The following is a 24,186-nucleotide window of genomic DNA, read 5'->3' on the forward strand; positions in this document are numbered from 1 at the left end:
AAGCACCTGAGACACAAAAGAACACCCCAAATCCCAGAAAAAGTGATTTTTTTCATAATATGGGCACTTTAAAGAGAAGAAGAATTTTGAAGACATTGCTAGCAAGTAGTTCTCAGAATAGGGACTTTGCACAAAATAAATCATAGGGTCCTAACATTACAGTAAAGCTGAAACACCATGTGAGACAAAACACAGAAGACATGATGTAAGAGCAAAAAGATTGACAACTCAAACAGAGGTGTGTGGGTGCTTTCTGAGTCATTTTCAACCACGTATCTCTCTTAAATCTTCATCCTTACATCTTGTTATCGCTCTCTACACTTTCTCCCTCTCCTTTACTGTAATAATGGCCTCAGGCTGCCTCTGATTCATTTGAATCTACTAGTGAATCTGTCTGTTTCTGCACCTCTGTGTTGTTGCCGAATTACAGATGGGTCCTCTCCTGGCTCAGATTTGTCGGGGTCATCTGGAGGGGACCCATCAGCTCTGCAGTACCTATCAAGGAATTTATTCTTGCAGTCACTGAGTGATGCAAATAACTTGAAATAACGATGAAATTCTCTGTGCCTGTGTTTTTGTACCTGCAGCAGCATCCTCATGTTGGTTGTTTTTCAAGTTCCTGTCCCTATTTGACAGCAGTCCATCTGTTCTGAGCTGTGAGCAAGGAGGAAATCAAGCACTCAGAGACACCTGAGAAGTATCTGGTAATATTTCACATTCACTTAAACACCAAACTCAATAAGTGTGCAGCCCTGCAGCAGCGGCTGTTAAATATTGTCTGCAGTAATGTGCCTTTTGTCTCCTCTCACCTGCTCTGCTCCCAAATCGACTCTGAACAGCAGCCTCACGTAGCTGAGAACGAAGAGGAGACTGAGGAAGATGAAGTTACTGGACACTCCCACCAGGGCTGATAGAAGAGGGAAGTTGAACAACAAGTGTCTGACATAGAAAAAACAAACAAAGAAAACCATCATTACATTAATTATGATGTGATGCTAAAAAGGCTGCTGTTCCCACTTTCTGTCTCAGTTGGACTTCTACGCCAGCCGGTTATTTACAATATTTCCTTCAGAAGCCCACGGAGAAAACATCTGAACATGTTGCATTTACTCCACTGTGGGCTGTAAGTGTAGGTGGAGACATAGGTGGAGTGAGTTTTTCCAGAGAAGAAACGTGTCTTGTGATAGATTTTCTGTGTCAATGTTACAGTAAAATAACAAGGCCCTTACTCTTTTGAAATAGATGTCTAACTCATTCTCTTGAAAGTACAAATATCTCAACATGTAATATTGTATAAATCTGGACAACTGATTACAGAAACGATTGCAGCCTCACTTTCTGCTGTAGGTTTAAAGAATATGGATTTCTTTCTTGTTTCATCATCAGATATACTATATGTATGCTACTTCCAGATCTATTATAAAGCATGGCATACACATCTTACCTTATACCAGTGAAGTGAGCATGAATATAGAGCTGAGATGAGTAGATCTGCACCTTGTTGGACATGATCTCAATGACGGCCGTGACCGAGGGGGCATACTGTCCACATGAAGACAAACATATCAGACTAAATACAAAATACCTGCTTGCTGTTTAAGCAGGCTGACACATGCTAACACACTTACAAAGCAGTGCACGACTTACAGGGTCGTCGGTGTAGTCTGAGAAGAGCTCCACCTGCAGCACTTGCTCCTGCTCAGCGACTCCGGTCAGAAAGGCCGGGAGGAACAGCAGCGTTTTCAGGTTCATCAGCAGGTCTGAATGGTATCGCAGCATGCTCTGACCACAGCAGGACAACAAAGTCAACCAGACATACACACCCGGCCGGGCAACACAACCTAAAAGATGTCATATCCCCAGAAGATGTTTTCAGTGATGTCATGATGAATATTTAGGAAAGGGTGATTGATGTTGTCATGGATGCAAAAGCTTTACCATCTGTATAACTCAATGATTTGGTTGTGTGCTCAGTTTAATGACAAAAGCTGATCTCAGTGGACTTCCTTTTACCAGTGTTATGAAGTGCAATACAGTAGTTAAGCAAAGTTCCGCTTTTGTTTAAACTAAAACATTTCTTTTTGTTTTGACTCAGTTCTAGGGTAAGTTTTGAGGCTCTACTTTGTAGCAGTGGATTGGACTGAACGGTGTTTTTAATTGACAATTTTGTAAGGCTGATTAGTATATACAATATTCAAAACATATAATTTATTGCAGAAACATCCCAAAATACAGCCTTAAAAGTACCTTATCAACCCCTTAGATGTAAGTAAGTTAATGATGACATCCCCTACACATCTAACTTGAAGATCTTTACTCCCACCGTGTGTTTGTTGTGTCAGTCATTAGTTCACATGTTCATCCTGTCATCTCAAGCACTGAGATCACCTTTGGTTGCAGTGGAGCTCTGCAGCAAGCATAAGCAGCCCTAATCTGGCTCTGTGTGATTAAAAGCTAATGTACGTCAGCGCTGTACTCACAAAGCGAGAGCTGGAGGCGGACAGCAGTGGTCTTGCCTGAGAAACACACAGCAATGCAACCATGAATCACTGGAGTTAGCATAAGCACTATTTGATTGTACACATGTGGCCACACATGGTAGCTGAAGAAATCAACAACTCACAGAGCGAGCAGAGGAGGCAACTTGCCCTCCGTCCCGAGAGAAACAAGTTGTCTTGATCATGAACATCCCCAGCTCCTGATTGGTGGGAGAATCAGGCATCTCCAGCTGCAGAGACATCCGATAGGCCTGGCCAAATGTCAGCACCTGAATTTACATTTTAAAGAGATTAAACTCCTGGGAATAGAGATACATACAGTAGATAGGCCTATAGATGCAAACACACACATTCATACATACATGTTTCTTATTTCTCATCAGAGAGACGTTGGCCACTGGATAAGAGCACAAAAAAGAGGCAGGAGATTCACAGTCTGCCCTGTAGACAAAAATGTGAACGACTGAGTAGAGGAAAAGCAAACACACAGAAGCTACATTCTTTTGTTTTTCTGATGCAACTGGAGAGGACTTCATATACACACCTGTAGTAATAGTGCACAGGTGAGGAAAAAGCCGCCTTGGGCATGTAAGAGTAGTAGAAGCTGCCGTATAAAAAGGCAGCGATCACGAGGAGCAGGACGACAATAGAGAACACAATAAAGCCCTGTATAACTCTCTGACGGGCACGTGACATCACAATGACGAAGGAATCCCAGAACCCTAGCAACGTCTGACCAATGAGGACTGAAAGTTCTCCATCATCTCCTGGACGCAAATTACTTCCTTGATCCATGAAATCTAAACATGAATAAACAATATAGTAAAGAGAACCTTTTGAAAAGCACATTAGGACAGGGCTTACCAGGAACAGCTGAACAAACACTGATATAAAGACAACATTAAATAAAAAACTCAGAAAGGTGAATGCAACCACATTACAAGCATGTTTTAAAAGGTGAGTGTAAAGAAGTAATGGAAAGGATCATACTGGTTTAGTTTGATCTAGAGGTCTAGAGTCTCTGTTGTTGAAATGTCTTGAATGTCGTCTGAAATGTTATCTGGTTCTTGTGGTCAACATTTCCCTGTAAAAAAGAGAGAGATAGATCAAGCTCTGTCTGTTTAATGTCATCAAAAAGTGTGGATGATGACATTATGATCTCATGAAGCCTGAGACACAAGCACCACTTTGACAGTACTGAGAGCTGTGAAACCACTGAATCCAATCTTAGTCACAAGCAGAGGCCTTTCACATCAGATGACTCAAACAAACTGTGTCAACAGTCAACTGCCACTCTGACTGTATTACATGTATCTAGAAGCAAAGAAGCAACTACGAAATGTGTTTGTTTTGACACAATATGTAATGTGTAATATTGTTAGTGAATTCATGATATATTTATTAGTATCCCTCAGTGGACATCACGTGTCTGTAAAATGAAGCTGTTTATTTTCTAAAGTTCAGTGATGGAATATAACATTAGTAAGTACATTTACTCTGCTGTACAACTTTGAGGTACTTGTTTTTACTTGAGTCTTTTCTTTTCATGTCACTTTCTACTTCTACTCCACTACATTTCAGAGGGAAATATTGTATTGTACTTTATTTCAATATAACTATTTGACAAATTAAGACTTTTGCATACAAAATATATGAAATAATTAGTTGATTAATCAATTAGTCCATTGACAAAAAACTAATTTGCAACTATTTTCATATTCGTCAGAAACATTCATGGTTCCATCTTCACAAATATGAGGATGTGCTGAGGAAGGGAGTTGCAACTTGCTCAACACAATGAATCATTATTGAAAACTGACATGAAGAATTTCAGATCAAAAGTTATGCTGCCAAGGATTATAGTGTGTGGATAAAGCATTTTTAACTCAAAAATAAACTCCAAATCAGAACTTTTTTTTTTCTTTTTAAACATGCATGTAGTATCCAACAGCAAACATGTGTGCCACAGTACTCTGTCTTGTTATAAAAAATTAAAATCTTACCTTTAGTTTTTTCTGGCCAACTGTTAGGAAATCACTTCTCCTTTCCCTGAAGTCTATTTCTCCACAGCTTGACACTGTCTGGATGAAATGTTGTGAACAGAAACCCCCCCCCCCCAATAACTTTAGCTGCTTAAAGCTGCCTTTGGACAGGGTTTAGTCCATCCCACATGAAGAGAGATGCTGCTGCCAACTGGAACAGAGTTCTTAGTGTTGATCATGACCCTGACAACAGGGCCGAGGCTGGAGAACTAGAGTTTATATGAACTATACTTTATCCTACTGTAGACCCATTATATAGTTTAGATTAAGGTGATGAACATTTTTCAATTTTCAATTTTTTTATTTGAAAGGGGACAGTGAACATTAATCAACATTGAAACAATGTAAATGTTCCTGAGTTAGCCCAAAAGTGCTAATTTTCATTGGTAGTCCCCCAGCCAGATGTAAAACAGGCAGCCTTTAAAATAATGACAATTTAAAATGGAACAAAATTACAGCAAATCAAGTGTACTGTTGTGATATCATAACTCCCTGTAAGAATATACTTTGTAATAGGACTGCTTGGTTATTATTTTGTTTTGGCATTTGTTAAAAACAGATTGATACATTGCCTCTACAGTGTTGGATGATAATTTGACCTCATGGGCAACCCATCTTGTGACTTTATTCATTCCTTGTATTTTTGCACATCTAAACCTAAATGCCAAAAATGTTCATGTGTTTATGCGAAGGTATCTGAATTGAATATACACCCAATTGCAGTTTACTTGTAAATTCCTTGGTCTTACAATGTTCTGCTAGCAAAGTAAAATGGACTGTTTTAAGAGGTGGTATCACATAGTAAACATCTGGATCTGGTGACCCTGCATTGTATTTAGAGAGTCTTCATTCTAAATTGCCAAAAGATTCCCAATTACCTGATAGGATCTTAAAATTCATGTAGCTACTGTACAATAACCTGTGCGGTATTTAGTATACTAAAAACATGAAATATTTAATAACAGAAGGAAATGATGACCGTGTGAATTGAATGGATGGATGGAAGGAAGTGCAGATACGAATGTTTTGTGACCAATCATTTATTACACTTTGATAGATATACATAGCCTACAGGTTGTTGTATCTTTGAAAAGTTCACAAAAGATAATTAAGTACAAGCCGGAGAAAAATAAAGAATAGAGGGAACAAAACATCGAACAGCAGAAAAAGTAAAAGAGTAAAATGATCTCTCACCAAGAGGGGGAGACATCCTCTGGCGGAGCAGAAAAAAACCGTCAAAATATCTTGCAGCGTAGAAGAAGACGCTTTCGTCCAATCACACGCAGCGACTGGCGCTAACCGGAAAAGGTCCAATTTACCCGAATTTACCTTAGTTTCACATAAGCGTTTGGAAGACTGCTGAAAGGTGATGTTGGAGTTATGTTTCTCAAATCAACATTTAAGTCATTTAACAACGTGTTTAATAATGTTTAAGAGGAGCCGATAAAACCCGCTAATATGACAGAATATTTAATAGAGGGGGCATGCTGTTTATTTTAGGGAAAGTCTGCACTGGTGGTTGTCAGAGCTCCCAAACATCACCAAACCAAGCAGTCATTAACCAATGAACAACTTCTGATACAATTATTTTTCCTTAAAAAAACATGTCAAAGAAGCTTTCAGAAAATTGCATTCACTATACATATAAACAAACTGCCTGTACTGTAATTAATTACAGTTAGTACGATCACATTAAAGGACAGGGTTATACCTAACACACACATGCAGTTATTAAATTATAGTTAACGTTATGATTGGAAAAATAAATACTTCTCTCAGCGGATAATTCAGGGATAACCGTTATATGTCTCAAATCACAGCAAGACATTTTCGGTTCAAATAGAATACAAGAGTGTAATTTGTTGTTATTCATGTGTTTGTCCTCTTCTGTCTTCTGGTTGCAGGATGTCTTGTAACACCAGTGTTACTCGTGTTGACGTGTCGTCTGTGGGCCAGGCACAGCGAGCTCCAGTCCACCTCCTGCCCTGTGAGATTGAACACAACGGGCCGGCCCAGGTCTCACAATACCTCACTGCTACCACGAAAGACTGCAAACTAGGTACACTCAAAATGGTGGGGGAAAAAATCGATACAGCATAGTATCGCAATATTTTCCGTGGCAATACTGTATCAATACACAGACGCCAAGTATCGATCTTTTATTACACATGTGTTGGTCAGTTTGTCTGCTTGACAATCCCATTTTGCAGCAATACAATTGAAGAGAGATGAACAAACAGAGAAATGTATCTTTTTAGATAAAACAGATGTTGTCAAAGTTTCCTTTTGGGGACATAATTTGAAATTGGGAACAATTTGAAGTTGGAAAAAAAAGGATATTGCAATATGTTTAAAATCGCAATATGACATAAGTATCGTGATGATATTGTATCGTGAGGCCTCTCCCACCCCTAAAACTAATGCTAATTGTGAACTGGTCTAGGTTGCGCTTAACAGAAAACAGTGGTGGAGGAAAAAAAACAATAAAAAGTAATCTCACAAATGATCAATGATGTAGTAGTTTTAGTTTCAGGAGAGCAGGAAAGTCATTAGGTTCTCAAACGCTTTATGGTGACCATGTTGTAATTGGACAGATTTACATATAATATGTCAACATGACTAGTCTCGCATTGCCCAGACCTGTATCTCCACAGAGCTGTTGGAGTAAGGTCTGGCCCCTTACTCAACGTTTGTTGTTGTTTCCCAAAGCGAACAGAGTTTGGCGATTATCCAGTAAATTAAATGTCATTGATCCTGACTACAACATGACAAGCTTACACTGGTTATGAGCCATTTTATGCTTGTAACAAATGGTCCAAATATGGGACATTTAAATGGGGAATAATATCTGGCTGTTTGACCCGACCAAGATTTTTGTGCTAATTATGACCTGTTCTTTAGTTCGGAAAGATCCCAAGTCAGGATGGGTGTTTGTTCCACCATGATCATCATGATAAGAGAAGGGATATGTTATTTTTTCTTTACAAATAAATCAAAACAACATTACCATGCCACATGTGTAATCCACAGATTTCAAAAGGTGTATCTCATATTTTGTCCCACAGTAATTTTTAAGGGCGGTAAAACCGTCTCTAACAACAATCCTTTTGTGCATTTTTCTTATTACAGAGAAGACAGTGTCATTCAGAGGGCGTGGGTTGAAGGGGCAGGAGCTCAGCTGTCCACAGGGCTACACCGGCTTGGTGCTGAAAGAGATCAACAAGCCTGGTTCTGACCAAGAGGTAAACATCACGTTACAAAAACTATCCAGCTGACCAGCAGTCTGAGTCAGTCAAATATGAGGCAAAGCACTGACTGCCCGGGGCATTATTTAGATTTTTGTGCGGGTGTGGATTTTTTTTACTATGTCTACATAATGGCAAATTATGTTTGTGTCCAGGACAGGACAGTGAAGGTATCCTCAGTGTTTGACAAGCTGACTTACTGGAACCTGGAGACGCCTCCGAATTCAGACGATACAATCGTGATGGCGATGGATTGGCCAGAGTTGGCTGAGGCAGTGAGTTCCTTTGTTGTGTGGCTGACTTTAAAAGGCTGTTAAATCTAAGACAAGACTAACCTGCGTTACACAGTAATTGTTTTTCAGTTTAATCACTTTAAACGTGTCAAATTATCAGCGGCTTGTCTCATTAAACAGGATTAAAGCGCCAGCTCTTTTTTCTTCATTCTGTGTTCCAGAGAGGGCTCCATACTTAAGTACATTTGTGGCGTCCTGGTTCAATGATTTTTGTTGTAAGGGGATAATCAAAACCTAGTCCAGTAGACTGATTTACCAACAATCATTTAAATCAAAACAGTTGTTTCTACAGCCTAATAACTGTTTGTTTGTGTGTTGTGACTCCTTTTTTTTATTGTTTATCATCAGATTAACAAATACTGTCAAAATTGACAAAAAAGCAGCTACATTGACAACACAATAATATATCATTTGGTTGGAATTCCCAACCAAATGATATGACACAGACAGATTTGTAAGTGGACGCTGATTTAATAATGTAATAAAAACCAAACTGATATTTTGTCTCTTCACAGATCCACGGGCCAGTGGAAGACTGAAGATAGGGGCCAAAACTTCTGCTCAGAGGGGGCAGGTTGGTGTCACCTCAACGTGTTAGGAAAATCAAATGATATACAGTTTGCTGATTACTGGCTATAGCAAGTGAAAGAAAACAAGTTTAGTGTTACTATTGCAGAGTAATAAGTTACAGACGTAATGTTTATATTTTTTTATGATAAGTTCTTTTGTAGTAAATTGAAATAAAAAGATAACTGACTGAACAACCTGTGTGATTATGTGATTCACTGAAACAACAACATGTCCACATTGTTTCTACTGAACAGTGTTTATTCACAAGGTAACATTTAGATTTTGCACACTGGCTACCATGAAACCCTCGAAATCATCACTGACTCAACTGTCCCTTCTGAGTATCCAAACCTCTTGGGTTGGTATGGTAATACAGAAACTGTAGTTCAAAAACATGTAAAATGGGGTTAAACAGTTATTCCTGCACATTTAAATAGAAGGCAGAATTACTGTATTTGTGTGCTCGTACTGTATATTCTGTCATATTACAGAAGAAACACTACAGAGGGAAAGGTCACACAGGCAATAAGAAAAATTAGACAAAAAAGGGTGGATCCTCAAACTTGTTCATTCTCCTCCCTCACTTCCACTGCTATACTACCAGTATGTAGTATGACATGTAGGCTGGAAGTTAAGGAACAATTACACTGGGTTTCCATTCCTAACAACTTTTTAATTGTCCCTGATGGACAATGCCAATTAAAGTCTATGAAATATGTAGTTTAGGCCACAGTGCTGAGAGAATCTGACAGTTTACAGTAAAATACTGTATATAATCCTGGACTGCCACTGTAAATGAATAATTGCTTGCCATGTAAAATTCAATCAGTTTGTATGGCTGCCACTTTGATATTTCTAGGCCAGTTGCCTCATTTAGAAATCTTTCTAATCAAATACTTCTTACTGCACTTTAAAAGGGGTGAAGAAACAAGGCAAAGTAAAGGCCATTTAGCACAGTTCATGTTCATCAAATATATATCTGCTTTTTATGAAGTTACTTCATCAAAACCGATGCAAGGAAACGCTTGTATTACATGTTAATCTTGTAATTTTAGAATTTGTGCAGGTTGAAACTCTAAACAGTACAATGCTACAGTACTATATTTACAATCAGTCAAACTTTGCTGGCACTGAGTCACACACTGAATACACACAAATTACAATTCATGTACCTGATATGATAAAAAAAAAAAACTCCCTCATTTGTGGTTTGGGTTAATATAGCAAACACTAAGTGTAGGATGTCACATGGCACACAACTCTTTGAAACATTTTGGAACATCTCCTGAAACTTCTAACAATTAGGTTTTTAATAATTTTATACACATACAAATGTGAAATTAATATAAAAAGGTATTAATAAATACCAAACCTAAACTGTAAATGCCTTTTAAATGTTTAAGAAGAGTAGCATAATAGCATAAAACCAGATCAGTTTTAGGGTTCTATGGAGTCAACGGTCATACATGAATATAAAACGTGTTAGTCTGATGAATAAGGGTTGATATCAAGTTGCTGGTGTTTACTCTGAGTTCTTGTATTTCTGTACTTATGGGAATCAAAATAGGAATACATCCATCCATACTAATAACCAGCCCATACTGACTCCAATAGCTGGATTGGGTATTGGTGACAATGGTGCCGATCTATTCAATTAAATTCTATGTTTTTATACATTATATAATGGAATCTTAATTCCTGTTTAAGTTTGAACATTTTTTTTTGCTGCATTTAAAAGTTCACACTTGAATTGTAAATCCTGTTAATTGTAAAGGTGTTTTACCAAGTTGCTGGTGCAAAGTTAGGAAAGCAATCTTTAAGTCAAGCCAGATGTTGCCTTGCACATAAAATAATGATCCCAGTCACTTCTACACAGTGAGGCAAACAGCTAATTAACCCTTTGAACTGCAACAGAAATGGTAAATGGTTGTGATGTCATTTCTTAGAATATCTTTAAATGCTTCATATCCCTAAAATCCGTACAACCTAAACGTAAAACCATGACCAAAATATTTCCTAACACTCCATAAGTTATTTGTATGTTTTTTAGTTTTTGAGATATGCTCATTTTTATGAGCAGAGTCCAAAGGCATTTTGATAGTTTCATTTGCAACAGAATGGTGTCACGCAGTGTTGCACCGGAATTCACGTCAACATCATCACAATCGCACTCACACGAAAGACAGAAGCCTGAAGAATGAATGCTATAGCTATTATGGTTCTGTCCAGGTTATGGTTTTTATTTTAGATTGATTTAAATAGGATCATGTAAACGCGGCTGCTGGCGGGAGGCCCGTTCTCTAAGGGTTGATTAAACACTGGTATGGGATCGATCGGTACTCGATATCGGCCGATACCAAAATCCCAGGTATCACATCGGGGCGGAAAAAGTCGGATCGGTGAATCACTAGATCAAATGTCCTCAGTAGAATAAAAAGCCAATAAATATAAATAATAAAGACAATATTTGGAAGAAATTGAAAGATGCCACCTTAAGCTTTGGGCAATTGTGACATATTTCACATTTTCTGACATTTTATAGACCAGACAAACAACTGATTAATCCAGGAAATTCCAACACAAATTCATTGAAAATGAAAGCGTTCTCGATTTAGGTTTTAATGTTGAATTAGAGTTAAAGTTTAGGTAAGTGTGCATAAGTATAGAAATACAATAGTGTGTGTGTTTGTGTGTTGGCTAAGAGGTGGAGGTGGTGGTGGTAGTGGTGGTTGTGGGGGCAGGGAGGGCTCCATGTCTGTCTTGCTGCGTTTAGCTGGCAGTGTGTGGTCATGAGCTTTGCGTATGTGTCTGTACAGGTCGCCTGATTGTGTGTAGCTCCGGTAGCAGTAGCGACACTCATAAGGACGTTCGCGTGTGTGCACAATGGCGTGGCGCCTTAGTGTGTATGTACATGAGAAAGTCTTTCCACAGACTCCACAGGTGGGGACGTCCTCCACAAAGTTCCCCATAGAGTCCTGGAAGTCCTGGAAGTAGGCAGAAGGGTCAGAATGCTGCTGAGCTGTAGACGGAGGAATGAGGGCGAAGGAGGAAGTGTCCTGGGAGGAAGGGCCAGCACCGGAGGAGGAAGAGGAGGGAGAGAGGGGGAAGGAGTAGTCGTTTGAATGGGAGGTCATTTGTAATAGGCCCTGTGGGTGGGAGGAGAGAAACTGCGGACTGTGCAGCTCTTCCTCTTCAAACTCATCGTCTACTTCATTCACTGGTTCTCTCGCTCTGCTTTCCTCTTTCTCCTCCTCTAGCTCTTCGTCGGATATAACAATGGCCTCCACTTTGACTTTTACATTCTCTCCATCATTGTCATCTGTCCTCTCTCTGCCCATGAGACGGTGAGATCTTTCATTTCTAATGGTGGGTGAAGCTCCCATATTCCCCTCAGGTCTCTTAAGAGTTTGGGTCTCAGGAGCAGAGTGGAAGTCTAAGTTTTGGAGTGACATAGCACTCTGGATTTGAATCTGAGGAAGTGCACGCTGTGGTGGTGAGTGTGTTGGGTTGTGTGAGGTTAGTGCTGATGCTTGGATTAACATGACCATCTGCTGTCCTCTGCCTGATGTACCTCTGTGGTCAGCTTCTGAAGGTTCCCTTACAGAGTAATCACGTGGCAGTCGGGGGACATAATGTTGGGGGCTGGAGCAGAGGCTGGATCCTGACTGGGAATAAGTAACCACTGACCGACCACTAGCCTGGCTCACTGGCACCCGGGAGGAAGAAGACGAGGAGGGCTGCTGGTTACTGCTATGACTGGTGAAAGAAAGATAGATATACTGTAAACAGATTTTTAGTAACAACAAATCATAAAAATGTCCATCAGTACACAGAGAAATAACCACTCCTTACTTTTTCAAGTTAAAACAGTCTAATAATCCACAACAGACCTGCACCTGTATGTCTCAGTGGTGCTGCAGGGGCTGCAGAGTGCCGACCCCTCTCCAGGACCTCCAGTCCCCAACCTGGCGTCACCTCCCGAGGCTGGGGCAGACCGGCCTGTGATGAGGCCCTGCGCCAGCTCCCCGCCTGGAGGCAGCAGAGGGGCGTCCATGCCTGGCTGCGTGGTATCAGCGAGGTCAGGGCTCAGAGGAGTCTGAACTCGTGCTTCTGATGACCCCCCACCAATCCTCCGCTCAGACTTCACAGACTCCAACTGACTCCTCTCTGCCATTCTAGATACCGATGAGATTGGTGCTTCCATGGCGACTGGATTTAAGTGATCTCCTGCCATGGCCTGCACCGGCTCAGCTCCACCGTCACCCCCACCCTCCCTCCCCGTCTCTATCGCCCTCCTGGCACCAGCGCACTCTTCGGAGCGAGTGCTGTCTGCCTCTGCCAGAGGCCCCCGTCTCTGGAGTCGTCTCTTGCAGACTCTCACCACCTCGTTCATGTGCAGAAAGCTTGCAGCCGCCAATATGTCCTCCACTGGTGGAGACTCGGCCAGCTGCAGCACGCCTTCATAGACAAAGTCCAAGAGCAAGCCAAATGCAGCAGCCGTGACAATGTCGCTGTCGAGTATGACAGAGCTGCTGGTGCCATTTCCATCAATGACCCCTTGAGGGTCGGAGTAGAACATGTGGAAGAAAGGCGAGCAGGAGGCCAAAACAGCCCTGTGAGCCAGGAAACGGGATGAGCCCACCAGGACGCTGCAGTCACAGAGGAAGCCCCGCTGGCGCTGGGAACGCAGAGCTGACAGCAGCTGCTGGGAATGCTGGGGGAACTCCATCACCTGAGCAACGGAGACGATCAGAGTGAGAGGAAGCAGAGACGTACAGAGAAAATGCTGCTGCCACTGAAATAAATCACTACAGACAGCTCCGTGGTCAGCTGCATAAAGAAAAGTATTTTTTGATAGTTCTCTCGTGATATTTTTGGAAAATAATGACTTGCGCAAATTTAACATTCCGTCATCTCTCTTGGGGAAATATCCATAAAAGGGTCAGGTCATCTAAATTACAAAAAAAACACGTTTTCCCACTTTTTCCCACAGTTTTGGTTATAGTTGCTTTTTTTCTCCCTATTATGATTGACGATAAGTTTCCCATTTAAATACTCAGAGCTGGTGATAATGGTTTTAGCAATGGCATACTCTAGGTTTCCCATTGTCACTTGATGTATTGATGTATTTTATTATTATATACGTCTCTGGGTGTTCCCCTCTGGGACAACAAAGTTGAAGTTGATTATTATGGGCCGGGGTACCGTATAATTTACTGGATAACAATCTGGCATTTGATAGGGAATTTAAAGAGAATTTTTAACTACTGGGTACCTATTCTAATATTATGGGGTACATGCGTGAACATCCTCGAGAGCTGCACACAGGTCATAAACGAGAGTCAATGTAGTAAAAGAAACGACCACCAGCTGCATGTAGTAGGGCACTAGCCTGCAGACAGTTTTCTAGCGCAGTCTATATGGCGCTGCATTGTGTTTTCTCCACTGGAAGGACACCCTAGAACGCACCTTAAACCCCCTTTTCTGTTTTGGGAGAACTAGCTAGTTATAGTTAGTTAATAGTAAATAGGAATAACATCAACATATAACAACTAAAAAGAAAAAACGATTTTAGGGCACAGGTTGTAATATTAAAAACATGTCAACATTATTATTATTTTTGAAGCAGGACACTTACTGAAAGTAACTTACTGTCACTACTACTGACACTTCAGAGTCATGTCATCACATCAGTTAACGTATCTGTGCTAACGTTACGTTTCCATGGTGACCTCCTGCCCTAAGTCTTCAGTCCACTGGCAGCTTGGTCTCGTCTCAACACTATTACACAAAGAAGACAGCCAATGGCACGCCAAGTGAGAAAAACACATATGGCAAACAGCATGATTTATAAGAGAAAACCCAAATTGTCCCAAATGTCGAGATTATCCAGCAAGAAAAACATGCAGAAAACCAGCAGCTCCAGCTCAACTATGCTAACATTAGTTAGCTAGCTAGCTCAGGCACCAGGAGCGCCAGTAACCGCAGTTTTTGTTTGGATAACGTTATATCGACGCCGTGGGTTGTGAGTTACCGTGAAATGGTCAGCACACATTCCGAGTTGCGATACCTCATATTTTTCGTGAATAAGATGAATATTTTCTTACCTGCAGCTGCTGTCTGAGTGATGTTTTCTTCCAGGACAAAATGCAGCTTTTCTTCTGTAGTGCCGGGGACACCGAAGCTCCGCCCGCCCGCCACAGCGCCACCTACAAGCGAATAGGCGAATAAACAGGAAGTGGGAAGCTAAACGTTTGCTTGCAGCAGTTTAGAGTTTACCATAGACAGTAATAAGAAGTTTACCACTGACCACAAGTGTGATCTTGTGTGACGTTTCGCTGAATTAAAATCAGTAGGCTACAATTTGTAGCGGAATATCCAGCAGCTTCAAATCATGATTTGAATTCCTGAGCTGCCTGCATTTAAATGGACAGTGGCAGAGGAGGGAGAGGAAGGAGAGGAAATCGTGGTGGAGAAGTGAGATTTCTTTTTAAAATATAAAATCCTATACATTTTGATATTGCCCCATCTCTTAAACAGGTCAGAGACTGATTTCTGACAATTGACTATAATGGCAGGCAGTGTGAATCGTTACAGTAGGCTATGTATGGTAAAGTCTGTTCTATATTTAAACCGAAGCTATAATTAGAGCTGAATTTGAGTGTGTGTATGAGTGATGCCTTCTCTCTTACCAGGACAGAGATGTCCGTCTGTCTAAATCCATGTCTTATGCTCTTCGCCATGGAGCCAACCAGATGGGTCTTCACATGGGTTCAGGTGAGCTACTTACAATCTGGTCCAGGTAACACAAGTGTCCCTTCACTCATACTGTCACAGTTTCTGGCACAATTTTAACAGCAAGTATGGACCTAAGATTTTTTTTTCTTCCATTTTATTATAGAGCATTTCAACAGATCCTTTGATCCTATGATCATCTTTGTTTTGGGGTTATCTTTCGCTCAGCCATGTACCAACCAATATAACGGAAGGGAATACTGAACATATACCTTAAAATGTTATTATTATATATTAGTTATTCTTGCATACATACCGTTTTTATTGTGTATTAGACTGCTTCATTTTAATTAATAAACCATGTTTGCCCACTTAACAGGTGTTTTACAAATGCTTTACATTTAGGATCCATTTGGATTAAGAACCATAGTCAAATAACCTTATAAAACCAAGGTGATAATGGCTGTCCTTTGTGGGCTCCTACAAAACCAACTGTACATACAATACATCTGTATTGGGGCGGCTGTGGCTCAGTGGTAGAGCGGTTGCCTGCCAATCGGAAGGTTGGTGGTTGGATCTGCAGCAGTCCCATGTCGAAGTGTCCTTGGGCAAGACACTGAACCCCGAGTTGCCCCCGATGCTGTGCATCGGAGTGTAAATGTGTGTGAATGTTTATCTGATGAGCAGGTGGCACCTTGTACGGCAGCCTCGGCCACAGTGTGTGAATGTGTGTGAATGGTGAATGGTTCCTGTACTATGTTAAAGCGCTTTGAGTAGTTGTTGAGACTAGAAAAGCGCTATATAAGAACAGTCCATTTACATTTATTCTCTCAGTTTAAAAAAAATGCTTGCAGACTGTCAACGTAATCCAATGTAGCGTGCAGAGCAAAAAAATGTGGAAATGTGACCATATTCAACTCTGATCCTCATAGATGGCTTCATGTTTGTGGAGGAACTCCTGGCTCACCCGCAGTTCCTCTCATACTCATTGGAAGATGTCGAAAGAGTCGTGGCCACAAATGACAAGCAGCGCTTTAAGCTTCTTCCCCACCCAGAGGATGGACGCCTGCAGATTCGAGCCAGTCAGGGCCATTCAGTACAGGTATGGGGAAGTTTAATTTCATAAGCAAACCAGCATGCCAGGATGTATTATCCCCCTGCGTAGATGCTGTATATTCATTTTACACCAAAATTGCTTTTAGATAGAAACATCCAGTCACAACATGGGAGTGTGTTTGAGCTGTTGTGGGATCTCCCAGAGTTCATTTTCCATCTGAAGAAAGTAACTTCAATTTGAACAACTTCAATTTACTTTCTTCAGATAGAAAATTAATTCTGGGAGATCCCACAACAGCTCACACTCCCATATTGTTCCACCGAGTACATACAAATGTAATAAAAGAATTTACACCTTCAAAATATAAATGTAAATCTAATTTTCAGATGACAGATGCTGTTAGTCCTCTGACAATCAGTCTAAAAGGAAAATATCATTTCAATCCTCTAAAATCAGTGTTAGGTGAAGGTACAAACAGGTATTGGAGAATAGCACCAACTCTGGTGCTAGAATGCATCCTCAACTTTGATTAGGTTTACTTAATTTGATCAGTTTCTCCTCGTTTTGCAAAGATTGACATGTCAGCAGAACATGAGATGTATAAAACCCTCATTGGCTCTGATAGTATTTACATTTTATTACTAGTTTAGCAACAAAATTATCTTTCCACTCAGATTTTCCTTATCAGGCAGGTTAGTTATTTTCTGTGTATTACTGTAGAACTTAATCTGGTCCTTATTTTATATGAGGTGTTAATACTGCTTGCATCGCTGTGGTCAGGTGATGGATTTGGAGCTGAAACCGGTCATAGCTGGTTCTCCAGACTGCCCTGCTGAGGCCGTTCATGGCTCCTACCTCCGCAACTGGAGCGCCATCCAGCAGCAGGGCCTGAGCCGCATGAGGAGGACACACATCCACCTGGCACCAGGCCTGCTAGGGGAGAAAGCCGTCATCAGCGGTAAACTGACGTGTGTGTGTGTGTGTGTGTGTGTGTGTGTGTGTGTGTGTGTGTGTGACAGAGAGAAGTCAACTGAACATTTGGACACAGGTTCTACAGTGTCATTAATTTCCCCACCAGGCATGAGGAAAGACTGTGATCTAGCCGTGTATATTGATGTCCCCAAAGCTCTCGCTGGTATGCTCAGCCACTAGTGACTGCTACCCAATACACTTGATTGAGTCTACATATGTTTAGGCAAGAATCACTCTTACTGTACATGTGTTTTATGTGTCTTTCTATACAGATGGTATTGAGTTCTTCTGGTCAGATAATGGCGTGTTGCTGACAGCAGGCGACGCAGAGGGAAAACTTCTCCCTAAATACTTCAGCCGAGCCTTAAGACTGAGACCCACAAGTAAGAAAAACTATTACATGGATTCATTCAATTAATATTCTTTAAAAACTTGGATTGCCGTTTACTTCGCTGAAGTCACTTTTGTCCTGTGTTTCAGGGAGCATCCTACCACTGCAGTAGCACCAGAGAATACTGTTCTGTCATTGGTCATAGCAGGAAACATCTGACTCTGTGCTAGCAAGCCGTGGTTGGTTGATGCTTAGTCTAGTTCCCTTGGTAACACTTTGGCAGGAGCATCCTTGTGAGGTGATTGTGGTTAGCAATAGGAGTATCCATTCAGAAATCATCCTAAATGAGACTAAATTGGTAGACTTTTCATTTCCGTGTCATTGAAAGGATCAGGACGGCTTTAGGGAAGCATACTTTACTCTTATATGACAATTAATTCAACTTATGCTGGCAAATGTCACTTTTTATTTGCAAGTATAGAGGCTTTGTCTTCTCCATTGTAAGTGATAAATAAACTAAAGCACACATTAACTACCAAGATAATTTCACCACGCAGTTGTAAAATATATAACCCTGGTCACAAACAGACACACTGGCTGCTGGCAGCCGGGCCTAGACATATTGTATGTGTGGGGAGTCACTTGACTGAGTATGGGAAAGCAGAGGATACAGACACTGTGGTTTTAGTTAACTGACTTCTGTAACTGTTTCTTGTAAGATATGGACACACACACACACACACACACACACACAGCATGTGAGGGGAGATAAACGTTAGAAGCTTCCTGTGTGAAAAAACAACAACAGAAATCCCACCATATGTCACGGACATAAGGAGTGAAGACAACAGAGAATTAAAAGGAAATTGCTGTATTTATTTTAATAAATGTTTGTTGTTATTCATAAGTTTGTTTGTGTTTACATGTGTTTTTCTACTCATTGCTGTTGATCTTGTGGCTGCTAACAATGAGACTGCAGCTCTGGACAAAGCAAGGCTTTCTATCCGAATCGACAGGAAGTCTGGATACTGTGAGGCGTAACAGGAAAGTTGCTTCTGGCTGATGCAACTGTTGATTTTGCATTGCCATGAGTTTGAGTGTCAAGCTTGCTGATCCTGGACCAGATGTCCAGCAGTATGGACAAGTAGCAGTCCATTATGAAGTAAAGGGGAAGTCAGTATGAGGACCACCAGGGTATTGAACTCTCTCTGTGTGTGTGTGTCTGTGTGTCTGTGTGTCTGTGTGTCTGTGTGTGTCTGTGTGTGTGTCTGTGTCTGTGTGTGAGAGACAAAGGCTGTGTAAAAACTTGGATGGACTGACGAGGCGGGTTGTAACACATTTACACAGAATATCTTATTTTGTTGTTGTTGTGTTTGCCTGATTGCGCCATAAAATCCAATTCCACATGGTTTCCCCTCTTCTCTGTGTTTGTGTGTTTTAGTCTTAGAGAGCGTCGTGGCCGCCGGTCAGCTTGTGGAAAAGCTCCTCATTGAGAGTGTCGCTCTTCGCACGACTGCGCGTCGACATGAAAATGTAGCCTCCAATAAACTCATGAACGATTTTGCAGTCAGCAGTCACGCAGGCAAAAGCAATGTTGATGTTGCCTTCAAACTCAATAGCCACCTGGAGGAGTCAGAAACACACAAAGTAAAAGAAACACACATATGAGATTCCTTAAAGATGAAAGATGAATTTTGCCTGTGAAAAAATGTTGCACTTGTGAAATCATTGACAAAATACATTTATATTAAGGTAACTTTAAAACTTAAGCTCTGCACTGTAATAACTAACTCTTTATGGGTAGTGTTAATGAGGTGCTTCACTTTTTGACTCTATTTTGTGATATATGGATATATGGAGGTCATGCTCAATTTTTTGGTTTCTTACCTTGGGGTAAGTTATGACAAATAGCTTTTAGATAATATTTCAGATCCTATAATCAGCAGAAAAACTCATGGGAAACATTTAGTTAAAAAGAGCTAAAGAAACTTTTGTAAGGTCTCTTTGGATAATTCAGAACCACATATTCCTAGAAACAAAATTTTGAGATCTTGCAGACTGCTCTCTCAGACAGAAGGTGGATTATTGTCACCTGTCGTATGTCCCAGTTGACATTCCATTGCTTCATGTTGTTGTAACGCCAGGTCTTCACCACATCGCCCACGGCCAGGTCGATACGGATCAGACGGTTGGGACCAATGCCCAGTACCTCGTCTTTACGACTGCCCTTAAACCTGTTGGGCAAAAACATCTTCAGCTTCTCTTCTCTAAAACATATTGCTGAGACAGAATCAATCTTTAATCCTCCTAAACTTTGTGACATTGACTTGAATGCCTGCTGGTCGGCTAGTACTTTTTTTGTGTTTTTTCACAATCATATTAACATTAATGTTTCTCAAAGCAGCTTTATGCCAGCAATTCATCTGCAGAATTGTGTCTAGGAGATAGGGACTTAGCCCTAGTGACTATCACAGCTACAATTTGTTGAGAGGAATTTAAAATCTTAATTTATGCCTGTGGATGGTTTAACTTTTAACCGGAATCTCTCTGTGATGGTCCTAAATTTATGCTAACTGGCATTCTATGAATTCTAAAAACTTCAAATTCAACTTTAAACTTAACCTGACAACGACATATGAGAGTCCAAAATCGGGCAGGGCTTGCCAGATCTGCAGGAAGCGCATCACCGCATCTGTCAGTGAGAGCTGAGCCACGTTCTGGTATGCATCCAGGATACGAGGGGTCAGCTGGAAGAGCAAGCACAGGGTAAAAGGTCAGATGGAATCATATATAATAATTCAATAATAATTGTGCAAAAATAACTGTACTACTGTCCAGAAAAAAATGATTAAGTTCAATTAGTTGTTGATTTGGCCCACTGCTTAATGTCATGTAATGTATATGATTAATAAATGAGAGATCGGTGTGATCCAATAGTTCTGTATTCTGCTAGCTGCCTACAATAACATGAGACCATCACATTCACTATAATTATTGTTTTTTGTGCCCGTTCCACCTCTTCTGTAGCCTACCTGTTTGGCTTTGTACTTCTTATGGTAGCGTGGCGACACCAGACTGTGAGTATTGAGGCTTTCGTCGTTGGCAGGTGCGTTGCCATGGGTACCGGAGCTGGTCTTTTGCATAGCCAGGAAGGAGCGGATGCTCTGGATCTCACTCTGGAAACTGCTGTCGGCCAGACTCTTGCCTTTGGAGGCCAGTCGACACCCAGCCATCCACTGAGCATACTGCTGCTCCTGCAGGGCGAGAGACAACCACACAGAGCAGAGAGAGAAAGAGTGAGAGTGAGAGAGATTGATGAGTTTTTGGTTAGAGAGGTGAATTAGTGAGACCCCATTTCCTCCTGGTATTATAAATCCGTCCTGACCTGCCAGGTGGGAATACACGTATATAGAGCTGTCCACTTGTGATCAGATCATTGAAGACGTAGTTTTAATACCAGTTGGAAACAGCAACAAGATATAGACGTGTGTGTACGTGTGCGTGCGTGCGTGCTTGCATGCGTGCGTGTGTGTGTGCGTGCTTGTGTGGTCTCACATTTTCACAGCGCAGATAGACCTCGTTCATGCCCTCAGGCGCTGGTATCAGGAGTCTGATTAGGAACTTCTGTGCTGTCACGTTAACGTCTGGCGCCACCTCACACCCTGTGTGCAAGATAAATATCAAACCCAATACTGACATTTGGCATTTATGGGTTAGACAGAGCCCTGGAGTGGTTGATAGTGATCTAGGATTATCAGTGACCCCATTAACTTCTCACAGACAGGAAAGAGAGGTAAACAGACTTGAGAGCAGGACTTTCACTTTTTACCATATTTTCTTGTAAGCATGACATTACACTGTAGCATGTGGTCATTTCTAAGTGATGTTACACAGGTGAATAATAAAACAGGTTGCTAAACTATGACTGCTACTTCATCGGCCACTAATTCTCACATACTTTTTTTTTTTACATTACATTTTTTATTTTTTATTTGTTTTTTGAAACAACATACAAAACATACACTTTACAGCATGAACATGATCCCCTCTCCCCCCTAAACCCTCCCACACTCGACATCACCCCTCACTTAAACAACATTTTAGAAAAGATGACAAAGTACTCATAACATTCAAGACAATATAATAAAGTAATAATCAAATTGACAATAAACTGTAAACCAAATAAACATGTAAAAATAAAACCATAAGCACATAGTATACGCTTCTCCTGGCACATAGCTTTCTAGGAGTCCTCCAGAAAGTGTAAGTACTTTCCCCATTTTCTAGTGTAGGCATAAAATTTGGCAAACCGTTTGTATGACGTCTTTTAAAATGCTGCAACTCTAGCCATCTCACAAGCCCAATTTTGAATTTACTAATTTGTACATACTTATTGATAACTGATTATGCATTATTGGTGACATGGCAGAAAACAAACCTAATAATGAAAAATACAATAATATAAAAAGTACCTTTGAGGTTAATCTGTTGAATGGGCTCTCCGATGCTCTCCTCTTTGCTCTTGAAATAAGAAATGGAGGTATCCTGGAACTTGAACCAGTACTGCTTATATCCCTTCAGAGTCATTCGCTTTGGCCTGAAATATACAATCCCATTGCTCATGTTGTATACTCACATTAGTTAGAAAATGCAAAAAATACAACTATATGTTTTAGTTCTTTTTAGGAAACTGGTGCACTGTTTTAACTCAGTGCATCACATCTAAGACAGAAGCGGCAAACACCTGTTGTATATGCCGATACCGATGAGTGTTTGGAAAATGAATCTCACCTGAATATCTTTAGATAGTCGTTGAGTTCTGGTGCAGTCATGTTTTCCTGGATGAAAGACAAATATGTTTTTTAATGGATTAAAGAATACTCTTCTCTTGCCTTCTTAGTAGGCTATTGTTTATTGTGTGGATTAACTTCGACTCCTGCCTGTTTTGACACGTTTCAAAAAGTGTTGATTGTAGAAGAGTTACGGTCCTAAAACAAGTTATAATCTGTCAAAATCATTACATCAATAACTTAAATTATTACTCAAATAATGAGATCTTGAAGCCGCCTACACATGATAGGCGGCAAAACTGGGTTGCGCTGCCCGTTCCATGATTTCGTATGGAGAGAGCGGTGCCGACCAAGCGCTCGGATTTGCTGCTTTGCACTGTGCTCAGAGTTCAAATTATTTCAACTTTTGAAAGAGCAACCAATGAAATAACAGCTGTCGTTACCTAGCAACGGGAAATAGCTTCCTTGTCACCCTTGATGACGAATACCCAATACCTGCGCTGCGCTTTGCTCTCCGCGCTACCTAGCGGTGCGCGGAGAGCAAATCGCTTACCATGTGTAGGCGGCTTGAAAGATGCAATTGCAGTTGAGTTTTTAACAAGTTTTTTTTTTTTTTTTTTAATCAGTGTCTGCTCCTTCTGTCAGGATTAAGGTGAAGTTACAGTATGACAGAGTACATCAAATATGTCTGACCAGCATCTCGGACGCGGAGCTGCTCTCTCCCTCCATCTTGACCTCCAGGGACTGCAGGGCGGTCTCCAGGTCGTCCATGGCTGCACTGGAGCTCAGCATCTGGGGCTCCGACTGAGACACCTTACTTATGTGATACTACAAGAGTTTGAGTGTAAGAGAGGAGGGTGACAAACTTTTAAACATGTAACTGGATGTTAAAGGATAAAAAAATTCAAATTGTGTGAGTGATTGCTAGTTGTATCATCTAGATACTCAAAAGCAAATTAAAGATTATTTTGTGTGCTTTTTAAGCCTTTATTTCCACAGGACCAGAGGTGTATAAAGTACTAGAGACCCATACTTGAGTAAAAGTACAAGTGCTCTATCAAAAAAGTGACTTGAGTAGAAGTTGAAGTGCTCTTTAAGCACCCCACTTAAGTGGAAGTACTAAAGTATTCATAATTTTTTGTACTTAAGTATTGCAAGTAGTTTATTTTAAAATGTACTGCTCAAGTACTAAAAGTACAAGTATTGTGTTATGTAGAAAGCAGTCAAATTTTGAATATCATATTGTTGGAGTTCAACTTTTTACTTGGTATTAAGGCAGTCACAAGCTGCACATTGCTGGATAGGAAGGAAGTTTCTTAAATAAACCCCAAAAGGTACATTAATGTCACAGCTGTTATAACTACTATTATCTGTATATAACAGTGGGATATTAATCACTTATTAACAAATACTGAAATAAAATGTGTAATGTACAGGAAAGTCTGTTTATATTGACGCAAGAAAGTTAAAGCTAGCAAAATCAGATCATTCTGATCGGATCAGATCAGCATCACAGGGTCAAACGGTTAACATTCAGGACTCACTGCAGACTGAAACAACTCAGGAATAGCTTCATCTGCTGCAACAATAACTAAATCGAAAGAGTACAAACTTACATCTTCTCTGACTTCTGAACGGGCAACAGTAATGAAA

The 24,186-nt window shown here is 40.7% G+C and overlaps 5 protein-coding genes across 12 annotated transcripts in view; 2 read left to right on the top strand and 3 right to left on the bottom strand.

Annotated features, from left to right (window-relative positions):
- On the bottom strand, positions 1–17,093 carry LOC114563417 (seipin-like). Of its 3 annotated transcripts, XM_028590282.1 has the most exons (11): positions 17,083–17,093; positions 11,867–11,871; positions 3,043–3,298; positions 2,861–2,939; positions 2,624–2,767; positions 2,481–2,516; positions 1,648–1,782; positions 1,445–1,542; positions 810–939; positions 582–654; positions 1–495 (listed from the first exon to the last, which is right to left on the bottom strand). In XM_028590282.1, exons 3-11 carry the CDS (start codon positions 3,291–3,293, stop codon positions 425–427), a joined length of 1,017 nt encoding a protein of 338 aa, XP_028446083.1. In that variant the 5' UTR covers positions 3,294–3,298; positions 11,867–11,871; positions 17,083–17,093; the 3' UTR covers positions 1–424. The 3 variants fall into 3 exon arrangements, with proteins under 3 accessions (XP_028446083.1, XP_028446085.1, XP_028446084.1); XM_028590284.1 differs by lacking the exon at positions 2,481–2,516; XM_028590283.1 differs by lacking the exons at positions 11,867–11,871; positions 17,083–17,093 and adding an exon at positions 3,489–3,499.
- On the top strand, positions 5,812–8,839 carry rnaseh2c (ribonuclease H2, subunit C). The gene is made up of 5 exons (XM_028590287.1): positions 5,812–5,906; positions 6,445–6,599; positions 7,670–7,782; positions 7,941–8,060; positions 8,594–8,839. The coding sequence occupies exons 2-5, from the start codon at positions 6,446–6,448 to the stop codon at positions 8,615–8,617; spliced, it is 411 nt and encodes a 136-aa protein (XP_028446088.1). The 5' UTR covers positions 5,812–5,906; position 6,445; the 3' UTR covers positions 8,618–8,839.
- zbtb3 (zinc finger and BTB domain containing 3) lies at positions 9,023–14,901 on the bottom strand. 4 transcript variants are annotated; one of them, XM_028590278.1, is made up of 4 exons: positions 14,756–14,901; positions 14,301–14,429; positions 12,545–13,380; positions 9,023–12,404 (listed from the first exon to the last, which is right to left on the bottom strand). In XM_028590278.1, the coding sequence occupies exons 3-4, from the start codon at positions 13,375–13,377 to the stop codon at positions 11,291–11,293; spliced, it is 1,947 nt and encodes a 648-aa protein (XP_028446079.1). In that variant the 5' UTR covers positions 13,378–13,380; positions 14,301–14,429; positions 14,756–14,901; the 3' UTR covers positions 9,023–11,290. The 4 variants fall into 4 exon arrangements, with proteins under 4 accessions (XP_028446079.1, XP_028446076.1, XP_028446077.1 ...); XM_028590275.1 differs by having other exon boundaries at positions 12,539–13,380; XM_028590276.1 differs by having other exon boundaries at positions 12,539–13,380; positions 14,287–14,429.
- Positions 14,835–19,151, top strand: trpt1 (tRNA phosphotransferase 1). 2 transcript variants are annotated; one of them, XM_028590285.1, is made up of 7 exons: positions 14,838–15,125; positions 15,344–15,425; positions 16,316–16,485; positions 17,221–17,398; positions 17,519–17,575; positions 17,685–17,795; positions 17,893–19,151. In XM_028590285.1, exons 1-7 carry the CDS (start codon positions 15,075–15,077, stop codon positions 17,913–17,915), a joined length of 672 nt encoding a protein of 223 aa, XP_028446086.1. In that variant the 5' UTR covers positions 14,838–15,074; the 3' UTR covers positions 17,916–19,151. The 2 variants fall into 2 exon arrangements, with proteins under 2 accessions (XP_028446087.1, XP_028446086.1); XM_028590286.1 differs by lacking the exon at positions 17,519–17,575 and having other exon boundaries at positions 14,835–15,125.
- fermt3b (FERM domain containing kindlin 3b) overlaps positions 18,196–24,186 on the bottom strand; it is a 15,401-nt gene continuing 9,410 nt past the window's right edge. For both annotated transcript variants that reach the window (XM_028590281.1, XM_028590279.1), the window contains exons 8-15: positions 23,227–23,361; positions 22,535–22,581; positions 22,216–22,340; positions 21,299–21,405; positions 20,776–20,997; positions 20,366–20,490; positions 19,836–19,977; positions 18,196–19,366 (exon numbers count right to left, since the gene is read on the bottom strand). In XM_028590281.1, the coding sequence (XP_028446082.1) occupies positions 19,187–19,366; positions 19,836–19,977; positions 20,366–20,490; positions 20,776–20,997; positions 21,299–21,405; positions 22,216–22,340; positions 22,535–22,581; positions 23,227–23,361 (1,083 nt within the window). In that variant the 3' untranslated portion in view covers positions 18,196–19,186. The remainder of the gene's footprint in view (positions 19,367–19,835; positions 19,978–20,365; positions 20,491–20,775; positions 20,998–21,298; positions 21,406–22,215; positions 22,341–22,534; positions 22,582–23,226; positions 23,362–24,186) is intronic.

This window comes from Perca flavescens, chromosome 10 (assembly GCF_004354835.1).
Source record: "Perca flavescens isolate YP-PL-M2 chromosome 10, PFLA_1.0, whole genome shotgun sequence".
Taxonomy (NCBI): domain Eukaryota; kingdom Metazoa; phylum Chordata; class Actinopteri; order Perciformes; family Percidae; genus Perca; species Perca flavescens.